Here is a 13,789-nt window from a genome sequence, read left to right as displayed (position 1 = left end):
ACGTCTAGGATGGAGGCTGGCACAACTGATTAAGAGAGCTTTAAACTAGGAATTGGGGAGAGATGATTGGGAGATGTCCAGGTAATCTCCATGCCGGATTTTAACATTTGAGAGGAAGAAAATAAAGTAAAAAAGGATACAGCTGTTTGTAGGAGAAGACATAAGAAGGAAGGGTAGTGTAGATACCAGTCTAGTAGGTGATACTGGCAGTAGAATGTCTGGGCCTAATCGGGTAAAGAATGTGAGTGAAGCCAAACAGCAAAAACTAAGATGTTTGTACACCAATGCGAGGAGCCTGTGTAACAAAATGGAGGAACTAGAGTTACTGGTTCAGGAAGTGAAACCGGATATTATAGGGATAACAGAAACATGGTGGAATAGTAGTCATGACTGGAGTACAGGTATTGAAGGGTATGTGCTGTTTAGGAAAGACAGAAATAAAGGCAAGGGTGGTGGTGTAGCACTGTATATCAATGATGAGGTAGACTGTAAAGAAATAAGAAGGGATGGAATGGATAAGACAGTCTGTCTGGGCAAAAATCACATTGCAGAAGAAAGCTGCTACTACTAGAGCCTCCCCTGGGATAGTGCTTGGGGTGTGCTATAGACCACCGGGATCTGATTTGGATATGGATAGAGAGCTCTTTAATGTTTTTAATGAAGTAAATACTAATGGGAATTGTGTGATCATGGGAGACTTTAACTTCCCAGATATAGACTGGAGGACAAGTGCTAGTAATAATAATAGGGCTCAGATTTTCCTGGATGCGATAGCTGATGGATTCCTTCACCAAGTAGTTGCTGAACCAACAAGAGGGGATGCTATTTTAGATTTGGTTTTGGTGAGTAGTGAGGACCTCATAGAAGAAATGGTTGTAGGGGACAACCTTGTTCAAGCGATCATGAGCTAATTCACTTTAAACTAAATGGAAGGATAAACAAAAATAGATCTGTGACTAGGGTTTTTTATTTCAAAAGGGCTAACTTAAAAAAATTAAGGAAAATAGTTAGGGAACTGGATTGGACTGAAGAACTTGTTGATCTAAAGGCAGAGGAGGCCTGGAATTACTTCAAGTCAAAGTTGCAGAAACTAGCAGAAGCCTGCATCCCAAGAAAGGGGGGGGAAATTAATAGGCAGGAGTTGTAGACCAAGCTGGATGAGCAAGCATCTCAGAGAGGTGATTAAGAAAAAGCAGAAAGCCTACAAGGAGTGGAAGATGGGAGTGATCAGCAAGGAAAGCTACCTTATTGAGGTCAGAACATGTAGGGATAAAATGAGAAAGGACAAAAGCCATGTAGAGTTGGACCTTGCAAAGGGAATTAAAACCAGTAGCAAAAGGTTCTGTAGCCATATAAATAAGAAGAAAACAAAGAAAGAAGTGGGACTGCTAAACACTGAGGATGGAGTGGAGGTTAAGGATAATCTAGGCATGGCTCAATATCTAAACACATACTTTGCCTCAGTCTTTAATGAGGAGCTTAGGGATAATGACAGGATGACAAATGGGAATGAGGATATGGAGGTAGATATTACCACGTCCGAGGTAGAAGCCAAACTCGCACAGCTTAATGGGACTAAATCGGGGGGCCCAGATAATCTTCATCCAAGAATATTAAAGGAACTGGCACATGAAATTGCAAGCCCATTATCAAGAATTTTTAATGAATCTGTAAACTCGGGATTGTACTGTATGACAGGAGAATTGCTAACATTGTTCCTATCTTTAAGAAAGGAAAAAATAGTGATCCGGGTAACTACAGGCCTGTTAGTTTGACATCTGTAGTATGCAAGGTCTTGGAAAGAATTTTGAAGGAAAAAGTAGTTAAGGACATTGAGGTCAATTGTATTTTGTCCCAATTACCACATGGTTTTACAAAAAGTAGATTGTGCCAAACCAACCTGATATCCTTCTTTGAGAAGGTAACAGATTTTTTTAGACAAAGGAAACAGTGGATCTAATTTACCTCTATTTCAGTAAGGCATTCCCCCACATGGGGAATTATTAGCTAAATTGGAAAAGATGGGGATCAATATGAAAATTGAAAGGTGGATAAGGAACTGGTTAAAGCAGAGACTACAGCAGATCTTACTGAAAGGGTGAACTGTCAGGGTGGAGGGAGTTTACTAGTGGAGTTCCCCAGGGATCTGCTTTGGGACCAATCTAATTTAATCTTTTTATTACTGACCTTGGCACAAAAAGTGGGAATGTGCTAATAAAGTTTGCGGATGACACAAAGCTGGGAGGTATTGCCAATACAGCGAAAGACAGCTATCGTGCAGGAAAATCTGGATGACCTTGTAAACTGGAGTAATAGGAATAGGATGAAATTCAATAGTGAAAAGTGCAGGTCATGCATTTAGGGATTAATAACAAGAAATTTTGTTATAATCTGGGAACGCATCAGTTGGAAGTAACAGGAGGAGAAGCACCTCGGAGTATTGGTTGATCACAGGATGACTGAGCCGTCAATGTGATATGGCCGTGAAAAAAGCTAATGCGGTCTTGGGATGCATCAGGCGAGGTATTTCTAGTAGAGATCAGGAGGTGTTAGTACCGTTATACAAGGCACTAGTGAGACCTCATCTGGAATGCTGTGTGCAGTTCTGGTCTCCCATGTTTAAGAAGGAACAGGTACAGAGAAGGGCTACTAGGGTGATCCGAGGAATGGAAAACCTGTCTTATGAAAGGAGACTCTCAGAGCTTGGCTTGTTTAGCCTAACCAAAAGAAGGCTGAGGGGGAGAGATGAATGCTCTCTATAAATATATCAGAGGAATAAATACCAGGGAGGGAGAGGAATTATTTAAGCTCAGTACCAATGTGGACACAAGAACAAATGGATATAAACTGGCCATTAGGAAGTTTAGACTTGAAATTAGATGGTTTCTAACCATCAGAGGAGTGAAGTTGTGGAACAGCCTTCCAAGGGGAGCAGTGAGGGCAAAAGACGTATCTGGCTTCAAGCCTAAGCTTGATAAATTTATGGAGGGGATGGGATGATGGGATAGTCTAATTTTGGCAATTAATTGATCTTTGATTATTAGCAGTAAATATGCCCAATGGCCTGTGATGTGATATTAGATGAGGTGGGATCTGAGTTACTACAGAGAATTCTTTACTGGGTGTCTGGCTGATGAGTCTTGCCCACATGCTCAGGGTTTAGCTGATTGCCATATTTGGGGTCGGGAAGGAATTTTCCTCCAGGGCAGATTGGCAGAGGCCTTGGGGGTTTTCGCCTTCCTCTGCAGTGTGGGGCATGGGTCACTTGCTGGAGGATTCTCTGCACCTTGAAGTCTTTAAACCACGATTTGAGGACTTCAGTAGCTCAGACATAGGTTAGGGGGTTGATACAGGAGTGGGTGGGTGACATTCTGTGGCCTGCGTTGTGCAGGAGGTCAGACTAGACGATCATAATGGTCCCTTCTGACCTTAAAGTCTATGATTCTACCCACTGGAGCAGCTGACACTCCAATATGCAGGGGCGGGAGGGGGGAGAGGACTAGGAGTCTACGGGCAGAGCATGAAAGGATGAGGAGGACCGCAGTCAGCTGACTCAAGGGGGCCCCTGGAGAATAGAGGGAACAGAACTGTGGGGTTACAAATGCTCCCCCAAAGTCCTAAAATGGGTCCTGAGCACCATAATTAAAGCAGGGCTCATAAGCACCCTCCTCCTTCCCAATTTGGCCCAGAGGGGTCTGGAAGTGTTTCCTTTCCCCCACTCCCTGGCGGAATGGGATCCAGCAGGTGGGGACTCTTAAAATCTCAGACTCTTTAAAAAATTGGTTTCCTTAAGCTCTGATGGTAGTACAAGAAGCAATGGGCTTAAATTACAGCAAAGGTGGTTTAGGTTGGACATTAGGAAAAACTTCCTAACTGTGTGTAGTTAAGGATTGGAACAAATTGCTTAGGGAAGTTGTGGAATCTAAGTCATTAGAGATTTTTAAGAACAGGTTAGACAAACATCTGTCAGGAATGGTCTAGTTATTACTCTAATCCTGCCTTGAGTGCAGAGGACTATTGAGATCCCTTTCAGTCCTACTCTTGTGATTCTGACCTCCTGGATATGGGAGTAATAGTGGTCCCTCAGAAGAAAGATGCTTGGGGTTCTACTCAATCTTCTTTATCATTGAGAAGCATACAGGAGGAAACCAAGCCATTCCAGATTTCAAAAGGCTCAACAAGTGGATGAAGAAAATGAAGTTCTAGAAGGAGATATTAACCACTACAATGTCATCCCTGACTTAATGGATCTGAAAATGCATATCTTGACAACCCAATCAGACTGTGCCATCACAGGTTCCTAAGGTTTACTTATGACAGAAGGCATGCTCAATATGACGCTCTATTCAGCTGGTCCTCAGCCCCCCTGAGTCTTTACAAAGATGGTGGTAATCCTAGCCAGACTCAGGTCACAAGGGATCCACCTGTATCCCTTCCTGGAGATGACATTTTAATCATAGCTCCATCCCCACCAACAACATGCAGAACTATGTCCCTGACCTTGAATTTCCTGCAGGAACATTGGTTTATTATCATCAATAGCAAGGATAATATCCATCTCTAGAGATGTTCCAGAAGATTCAAGACATCCTCACATTGTTTTGGAACTGCAAGAGGCCCACTTTTGCATTGAGCCTTCAACTGCTAGATGTCCTAGTATCATGCATAGAGATCACTTCATCACACATCAGATCCCTTTTAAGGCTTTGTCTTAAAGGTATGGGACTACTCCTCAGAATACATGGAAGATCAAGTGAAGGTTTTGGAACAGGTGATTAAGTCCTTAAATGTTTGCAAGGCATGCCCGTGCACTTCCAGCTTCCCGATCTTCTCAGCTGCCACCAACCTGAAGAGCTGGGGACCGCACTTGGGTCCCAAATAACTCAAGGCATATGGAGCCTGGAGGAAAGGATCCACAGTAGAAACCTCCTAGAACTAAGAATGGTCAAACTTGTGCTATGAAGATTCCTGTCCAGCCTAGAGAGGAACCACATCCTGATTCAGTCAGACAACATGACCATGGTTGTATATGTGAACAACCAAGGGGGAACAAGAAGCCCAGCACTACATGTCAAAGCAACAGAAATTGTGCAGTGTGTGGAGCATTCTCTCCTCTCCTCTCTTAAGGCAGCTCACATAAAGGGAGACTTGAACCAGAAGGCAGACTGGCTCAGCAAGCACAAAGTGAATAACTCCTGGTGGTGCATGAATCAGGAAGTCTTCAAGTTAATCATCCAATTGTTCAGCCTGCCATTTTTCTTCATGTATGTGCAATGTGCCTCAGGTGGCACACTTCCAGGATTCCACACTGAATTTGGTCTGCTGGTTGGATCATTAATTTCCCCAGCTTGGGCTTGGTACTGACAAGGAGCGTGACGTGAATGCTGAGCCATGCCCCCCAGCCTGCCATTAACTGACCTATTCATGAACCACATGAATGTGAAGAGACCAAAGTACTTCACCAGATAAGTGGACCCCAGATCCATTGGGAGAGAGGCCCTATCGTACAGATGGCTGCAGGGCCTCCTGTATGTGTTTCCACCCTTCTCATTATTACGGGAAGGTGCTTCAGAAAATAAAACGAGAACAGGTGACAGTAATAACCCTGCATTGACCAACAAGATCCTGGTTTTTGGACCTGATGATGGAAATTGAGACCACTGGTACCAGCTCCCAAAGAGATAGGACATCAGTTTTTCTCACAAGGTCCTTTGCTTTATCCAGACCTGAAATGGTTCTATCTTGAAAAGGAAGCACTGGTATAATTGAATCTGCCCTTGAAAGTCATCGGAACACTTCTTTCTTTTGAAAGAACATCGTCCTTGAAAGCATACTCTTGTATTTGGACTATGTTTTGTGGCTGGTGCTGGGAACATGAAGCCAATCCTAGAAATCCAGGAATTCCAGCTATCTTGGATTTTCTTCAAGAAGGGCTTCGACAACGGTCTCTACCTCAACACCATGACACATCAGGTGTCTGCCTTTTAGTAGCATGATATTTGCAGGATCCGTGGGTTCTCTGACAGAGAACCTCCGGGTAGCCAGATTCCTTATGGCAGTGCAGTTAGTCAAGCCAGATATTAGACCTCTCTTTCCCAAGTGGCACGCCACTTGTACTGAGAGCCCTGACAAACATCCATTCAAAGCATTGGTGTTTGTTTTTATTTGTCCATCAAAAGTTGGTTTCTGATTGACACTTGCCTGGTGGACATGATGACTGAGTTGGTGGTGGTCTCAATGCAGGAACTTTTACTGCATATTTCATCAGGACAGGGTGGTGCTCAAAACTCCAGAATCATTGATCCCAAAGGTGAACTCTTTCCATGATTCGCAAGAGGTGGTTTAACCTTCATTCTGTCCAAGGCCATAGCCTTCTGAGGCAAGAGGGCACACTTTAGATCAGGGGTTCCCAAACTTGGTTCGCAGCTTCTTCAGAGTAAGTTCCTGGCGGGCCACGAGATGCTTTGTTTACCTGAGCATCCGCAGGTACGGCCGCTCACAGCTTCCAGTAGGCGTAGGTCGCCGTTCCTGGTCAATGGGAGCTGCGGAAAGCGGTAGCCCAGCCGGTGACACTTCCTGCAGCTCCCATTGGCCGGGTATGGCAAACCACGGAACACTGGAAGCTGCGAGCAGCCGTACCTCCGGATGCTTGGGTCATCAAATCGTCTCACGGCCCACCAGGAACTTACTCTGAAGAAGCCGCAGACCAAATTTGGGAACCCCTGCTTTAGATGTCTCTGAAAATTTACCTCCAAGGACAGAGTCCACAAGGAGAGCAGGTGCCCTGTTTGTAGCCTTTCAGCCAAGGATTCGGAGCGTCCATCTCCTCTGTTGCTCAGTGGATTAGATGATGCATTGTGGAAGCATACAAAGCACTGGAGATTCTGGTTCCAGAAGGGATCTGAGCACACTCTAAATGATCGCTGGTGACCTCATGGGCTGAAAAAGCTAATGCACCCACAGCAGAAATTTATAATGCAGTCACCTGGTCAAATGCTACCATCTTTATCAAGCACTACAAGGTGGACCTGCTGTCCTCTGAAGACTTCAAGGCCAGAAGGGACCATCATAACCATCTAGTCTGACCTCCTGCACTGTGCAAGCCACAGTGCAGCCCCTTGCTCACCCACTCCTGTAACCTCTGGCAGACCCATAATCTCTGGCTAAGTTACTGAACTCCTCAAATCAAGAGAGGACTTCAGGCCCTCAGCAAGATGTAGCCACAAAAAGCTTCACCAGAGCAGCAACAGAGCTTGAGGTTTAATTCATGCTTGTAAAGCACTTATTTTTCATTATTTTCCCCCTGGTCTGCCTTTTTGATGGGAGTTTAGTATCATATACTTTTCCATGATGTACTGTTCTCATCTTGACTTACCATCCCTTGGTGCATCCACTATCAACAAAGGCCTGAAACTGACTGACTATCTATCTCTAGAAGTACTGCTTGTAAAGACGCTAATTTAGAAAAGCATTTAAGCATGTCCTTAAGTGTTTTGCTGAAGTTAGGCCTAAAGGCCTTATACTGATAGGTATCAAGCATCCACAATACCTATTGACTTCAATGGGAGTTGTGTGTTCAGGATCATGCCCTGAACGAGTAGAAATGTTACTGCTGAAAACAAGACTCTCTCCCTTTTCCCTCAAGGACATTATGTGCCTGGTCCATGTCTTGTGAGCTGGAGAGAGCAAGAGTCTAAGAAATCTAACTCCAGTCACTATAAGCACTATCTGAGCAGGTTGGCACTTTGTTTTTGGGACTGCTTTTTGCCTTTACCTGTGTGGCTCCACTCACTAAAAGCTGTCTCGTACCCAAATCCTCTGTCCCATGCCCTGGTTTGTAATTAACATTTTAAAACCATGTCTAGACACGTTTTAATAATTGTATAATGAGAATTTTTCCTTTCAGAAACGTGTTGTCAATGTGTATCGCTTGATAACAAGAGGAACTTTGGAAGAGAAAATTATGGGTCTGCAGAAGTTCAAAATGAATATTGCAAATACAGTGATTAGTCAAGAGAATGCTAGCCTACAAAGCATGGGAACAGATCAGCTTCTTGACCTATTCACTCTTGACAAGGTAAAGAATCATTTGCAAAATTATCTACTAAAAATAAGCATTTAGAGCTGCAAACATAAAAAATGATGTGATGTGAATCCTAAGATTACTGGTCAGACAAGCATTTGAAATAGAATAATGAACACCAAGATGTTCCCCAAGTAGCAGTTACCCTCATCCTCTTGGAATGGACTCCCCAATGCTCCAAAAAGCACCAATATCAATCCTTCAGAGATGTTCCTGTGTTGATGTGTGTAAAGGGAAACTAGGAATAAATAAGATGCTTGTGATTAATAAATATTATAGAACACTTTTGTTTTTTTAACTTACAGTTTAAATGTATCCATTTTTTTTTTCTTTTAAGGATGGGAAAAGTGAAAAAGCAGATACTTCTTCTGGGAAAGCCTCTATGAAATCAGTTCTTGAAAATCTGGGAGAACTTTGGGATCCAGAACAGTATGATTCTGAATACAGTCTAGAAAGCTTTATGCATTCACTCAAGTAACCATCTTATATTCTTGATTCAATTGCTGCTAGTTCACATATTTTTCTGCTGATATTCAGCAAATTTCAAAGCATATATAGTGAACCTATAGCTCAATATGTAAATAGACTTCTTGAAAGAAGAATCAGCAAAAGACTGACACTGAATAGTGTCATACGTTTCACTGGGGGAATTATTCTGTCTTAAATATTTGCACTGTATAAAAATTTAAATGTAAACATATCGTGAGGTGGTTTGAATTTTACTTGCTAAACAGATGCAAATTCTTATTTGGTAGAGGAATAAAACACAGCAAGTTTTACATATGCTAACAAGTGTTACTTCCTTTTGAAATAAGTCCACCATTGTTTCTTGCTGTATCTGTAGTTTTGTACAAATATGTTTCAGTGAGTACTTCAGGTTTGTTAGTTTACATTTTTTATTTTAAACATAACTTGCTTTTATGATTTATTAAAGTAAAAAAAAAATTCAACTTAACAAGTTATAATGATCTTTCATTCAGATCATTTCAAGATGTACATCACCAATGGCAAACCTTAGAAGCTAGAAAGAGTGTTGGGAAACTAAATGGAACTAGGTTTATGTGTGCCCACCTCTGTATATTGAATATAAATATATAATGCTCTTCAATCTTTTGACATCACTTTGAGAGCAGTTGATTTCAACTTTTTAATCTAATGTGTTATACTAAATACAGGTACATGGTCTGTTTAAGGCCATCTATGCATCCCATTAAGAGGGTGTGCTTTTTTTAATTTATCTATCAGGCTAGAATATAGCCCCATTCAGAGACCTATGTATTCAATAGGTTTCAATCCTATATATTTTTTTGTAACTAAAAACAAATATACAAACAGAACTTTTCCAGAAGTAGATTTTGCACTGTTTAGAATTCTAAAATCCATGCTGAAGAGACTGTTTACTGTACTAGTGCATGAATTAAAACCTCTTAAACAGAAGATGGGGAAATATTTTCTTTAGGGATATAGATATACATACATATCATCATAGAAATACCTCCACTCAATCTGAGGGAATGGAGTATTTGAGTTAATCATGTAACAAAGATTCTAAAGCAGGGGTGGGCAAACTACGGCCCGGGGGCTGCATCTGGCCCTTCAGATGTTTTAATCTAACCTCGAGCTCTTGCTGGGGAGCAGGGTCCAGTGCTTGCCCCGCTCCACGCATGCTGTGCCTTCACACGGCTCCCAAAGCAGTGGCATGTCCTCCCTCTGGCTCCTACATGTAGGGGCAGCCAGGGGGTTCCACATGCTGCCCCCATCCCAAGCACCACCCCCACAGCTCCCAGTGTCCAGGAACTGTGGCCAATGGGAGTGCAGGAGCGCTGCCTGCAGAATGGGCAGCGCACAGAGGCACCGCATAGGAGCTGGAGGGGGCCATGCCGCTGCTTCCAGAAGCTGCTTGAAGTAAGCGCCACCCGGAGCCCGTGCCCCTGACCTCCTTCCAACCTCCGAACCCCTCCATCCCAGCCCAGAGCACTCTCCTGCTCCCCCAATCCATCATCCCCAGCCCCACCCAGAGCTTGCACCCCCAGCCTGAGCCCCCCAGCCCGGAGCGCTCTCACACACCCTGAACTCCCCATTTCTGGTCCCACCCCAGAGCCCACACCCCCAGCTGGAGCCCTCAGCCCTCCCACACCATCCCCCAATTTCATGAGCATTCATGGCCTGCCATACAGTTTCCATACCCAGATGTGGCCCTTGAGCCAAAAAGTTTGCCCACCCCTGTTCTAAAGGGCTTTTAATAGCTGGGAGTGAGTATACAGTAGCTGTATATTAAGCAGCTTTTTATAAAAGGGAGTCAATAATAAAGGTGGTATGTATGTTTATAGATGTGCATGTGTGTACTAGTATGTACACAATTTTATAAATATATTAAATTATAGATAAATTTACAAAGGTGTCTGAATGAATACATATATTGGATATATGTATAGATATCAAAATCTACAGTTTGTAGTTTGTTGTGCACTTAAGCATCAGAGACTAAAAACCATTAGAGACCTCAACTATGTAAAATAACAGATTGCTTTTGTTAAAACCCCCTCCCTCTCCACAATTTCCCCCTCATCCTATAAAGTAAGACTGTTCTGCTGCATTTGAAAATGAATTTGTCATATTTCAGTAGTTACAAACTGCCATATTGTAATATTAAACTAGCATTCCATGAAAAGAATAATAAAAACAAAATTGGGAATAAGTAATTCTATGTATGTTGTATGTACATGAGGGGTGGGTGTGTGTGTGTGTGTGTGTGTGTAAAAGAATGATGAATGGAGAGAGACCAGTTTTATGCATAGTGAACAATCCTTTGGAGAAGTACAGTTGGGTCATTAGTGGTGAATATTTTGGTGCAGGGATGATCCTGATTTGGTTAATTTTCACTGTAAAAATAAAGTATCTTTCTCCCTCAGATGCATAGCAAGTATCTTCATGTACATTGCCTCATTTTTTTCTACTGCATGCTCAAAGAGAATATGAACAGTGTGTGACTAATATCTCAAAACAATAAGCTTTGGTGTCCTGTGCTAAAATTTGATTTGCTATTGTTGTAGCCAAAGAATTACTATGCATGATTTTGTAGGCATTCGGAGATAATATTGACAACTCTTTTATGCATTAATCTTGCAGAGGGTCCAAGACATGAGTGATGATAAATGTGTTTTTTCTTTATTTTCAGTAAAGTGTTTTTATCTAACCATAGAACATTGCATTAATTTAAAACTAACTTGGGGAACTCTGCAGCAACAAGCATAGCATTCTACTTATGATGCTGGGAATTTGCTGGAGCACTGCAAAGCTCTACTCCTGCTCATTGCCATATGGTCACCTGCACTGCATTACATTGATTACCACCATAAGGAGGGAAAGATACTGCCTAGCAACACTCCCATGTGATGGCTTTAAATTGGCTGTTCATTGTCACATTTTTGTTGCTATGCAACCCTAATTCTCCTTATGGCAGTGGCCTTTTTGGATGTGACATCAAGATAGATCTTGCCTCTGGCCAAGAGCTGGAAAGTCTGGAATAATTTAATGTTTGTGTTAATATGAGGATTGTATGCACAAATTATAATCCTAAGTGAAAATATTCAGAGCAGGAAGAAAACATAAAACACCAATGAGGACTGATTCAAAGCATTTTTGTATAAAGTCAGACTAAACAATCTGACTAAATCTTGAGATTGAATGACATTAAACTCAGTCAAGTTTCAGGATTAAGAAAACAATGAATGGAATCAAAGACCCTATACATTTTAGTGAATAAAAAGATGTGCAATGAACATTAATCTGTTCAGAAACGATGCAGATGGTAGCTGTCTAAAGTATTCTGAATTACTGGAATTAAATAGAAAAGGGAACAGACTTTAAGTTTGAGGGGCACCAAGGACCGAAAAGATACTAATCTGGGATTACAATTTTTATTAAGGTTACAGCTCAGACTGACGTTCTAATCTGAGCCAACGTATATATGAGAGCCTGTAAAGTACATAGTATTAAAAAACATAAACTATAAAACCCTTTGGGGGCAGAAAGTACCATTTTAGAAGCAAACTATATGCATGTGTATGGTGCTTTTCAACCTAATTTTTTAAATAACATAATTGTTCCAAATTAATCTTTCCAGTCTAGTATTAGTGAAGTTTCTGTGCATGTGCACTACATCTGCATGCTAAATATCTTATTGAAAAGTTTTAGTTTCTCAATTTGCAACCTCAGGAGAAAGGCAGCAAATATGACAACTACCCAAAGAGTCCACAGCCAGTCTTCAGAGCTGATAAGGAGAGATGCCTTCTCTTGTTGTATTGGGGACAATCATTTTTCCCATGCCACGTGAAGTGTAATTAATTCACTTTGCTCTGTTTTAGAAATCTTCCAGGAAAGTTAAATGATGCATTTCCATGCCATCTCCCAACTCTTTTTCCTACTCCTCCACTTTCTCTCCTCCTCTCTATCCCTTTTCATGGATCCGTCTCTGGGGCCTCTGCTTTAACAGGAATTTGCCAGCTCTGCAATTTGGTAGTTACACAAATTGTACCCCAAGAGTACTGAAGAGTGGCTCTTGCTTTCTCAGTTCAAAAAAAATAACAACAAAAACAGTAGGGTCACGCCTGTTTGACTTTTGCAAATCCAGATCTTCTGAGATATTTTGTTTCAAGTGTAATGGTGTTGGTGATCTTTCCATGATCTTTTTTACTTTCTCAGGATTAGTTTGGGTCTTACTCTTCCATTTCTCCCACCATGAAATCAGGAAGACAGAGCCCAAGTTATTCTTAAAGTTCTAACTTAATCTTGTCAGTTTTGACATTCTACTAGCCCTGTCACTGAACATCAAAACCTGTTGCCAACAGTTCCAGATCTATTACTTCAAAGCATTGCCAGGTCATCCATCTAGACCTGAGGTCACTCCATTTGGCATCTTAGTGTGTGAAATACTTTTAGGATTTGGACATAGACTCCCAAATCCTTCGCTGCAACCAAAGAGTGCTGAGCAGAGCTCAGGAAGGTGAGTACAAAGGTGGACTTGGAGTGTCCGAGCATAACAAGTTTTCTTAAATGACTTGCATTTTCTCTAGTTTGGGAATCACCACAGACCTTGAATCTGAGTAAAGTCCTGACAAGTCTCCCTGTGAGCCAAGTCTCTGAAGAGTTTCTCATAGCTAAAACTTCAGGCACTGATGGCTGAACTTCCATTTAAAATATGTCAAGAGTGTCATAATTTGTCCCATCTAAGTAATTTAAATCTAGTATAAAGGTAAATTATCTTCATAACCCCTCTAGGCTATTTGTGGTTTTTAATACACCCTGGGTGTCCGTCTCCATCCAGAATATCTCTAAATTTATTAGATTTTGTATCCAATTTTGTTAAGTTAGGTGAGAGTCATGGTCATAAGGAATTGAGAACTCACTGAGGTCCAAAGTATCTTGCATAATGTCCATTACAAAATGCATAGTCATTGCATTGCAATTTTCCATGATGATATGTTTGTGAAGCTGCCACTTGGAGAGCCATTCACATATTATTTTACACAGTATTATTCTCCTGAATAGAGTAATCCTTCTATAATTAAAATAAATCTTCTGCCGAGGATGAATTAGTAGTTCTACTCCCAGACTGGGGATCAGCAGTGTCCATGATTTTGTTTTAATTGCCATCTACTAGTCAGACAAAGTTCAAAACTTAGGAATCAGTTATATTAGCCATGG

The 13,789-nt window shown here is 41.6% G+C and overlaps 1 protein-coding gene across 3 annotated transcripts in view; it reads left to right on the top strand.

Moving 5' to 3' along the window:
* Nucleotides 1-10,157, top strand: part of BTAF1 (B-TFIID TATA-box binding protein associated factor 1) — a 105,456-nt gene extending 95,299 nt beyond the window's left edge. For all 3 annotated transcript variants that reach the window (XM_045024926.1, XM_045024928.1, XM_045024925.1), the window contains 2 exons: nt 7,907-8,077; nt 8,421-10,157. In XM_045024926.1, coding sequence (XP_044880861.1) covers nt 7,907-8,077; nt 8,421-8,561 — 312 coding nt within the window. In that variant the 3' untranslated portion in view covers nt 8,562-10,157. The remainder of the gene's footprint in view (nt 1-7,906; nt 8,078-8,420) is intronic.
* Nucleotides 10,158-13,789: the final 3,632 nt, after the last annotated feature.

This window comes from Mauremys mutica, chromosome 7 (genome assembly GCF_020497125.1).
Source record: "Mauremys mutica isolate MM-2020 ecotype Southern chromosome 7, ASM2049712v1, whole genome shotgun sequence".
NCBI classification, from domain to species: domain Eukaryota; kingdom Metazoa; phylum Chordata; order Testudines; family Geoemydidae; genus Mauremys; species Mauremys mutica.
Note: the sequence above shows the minus strand (reverse complement) of the source record. Positions and strands in the feature narration are given on the sequence as shown.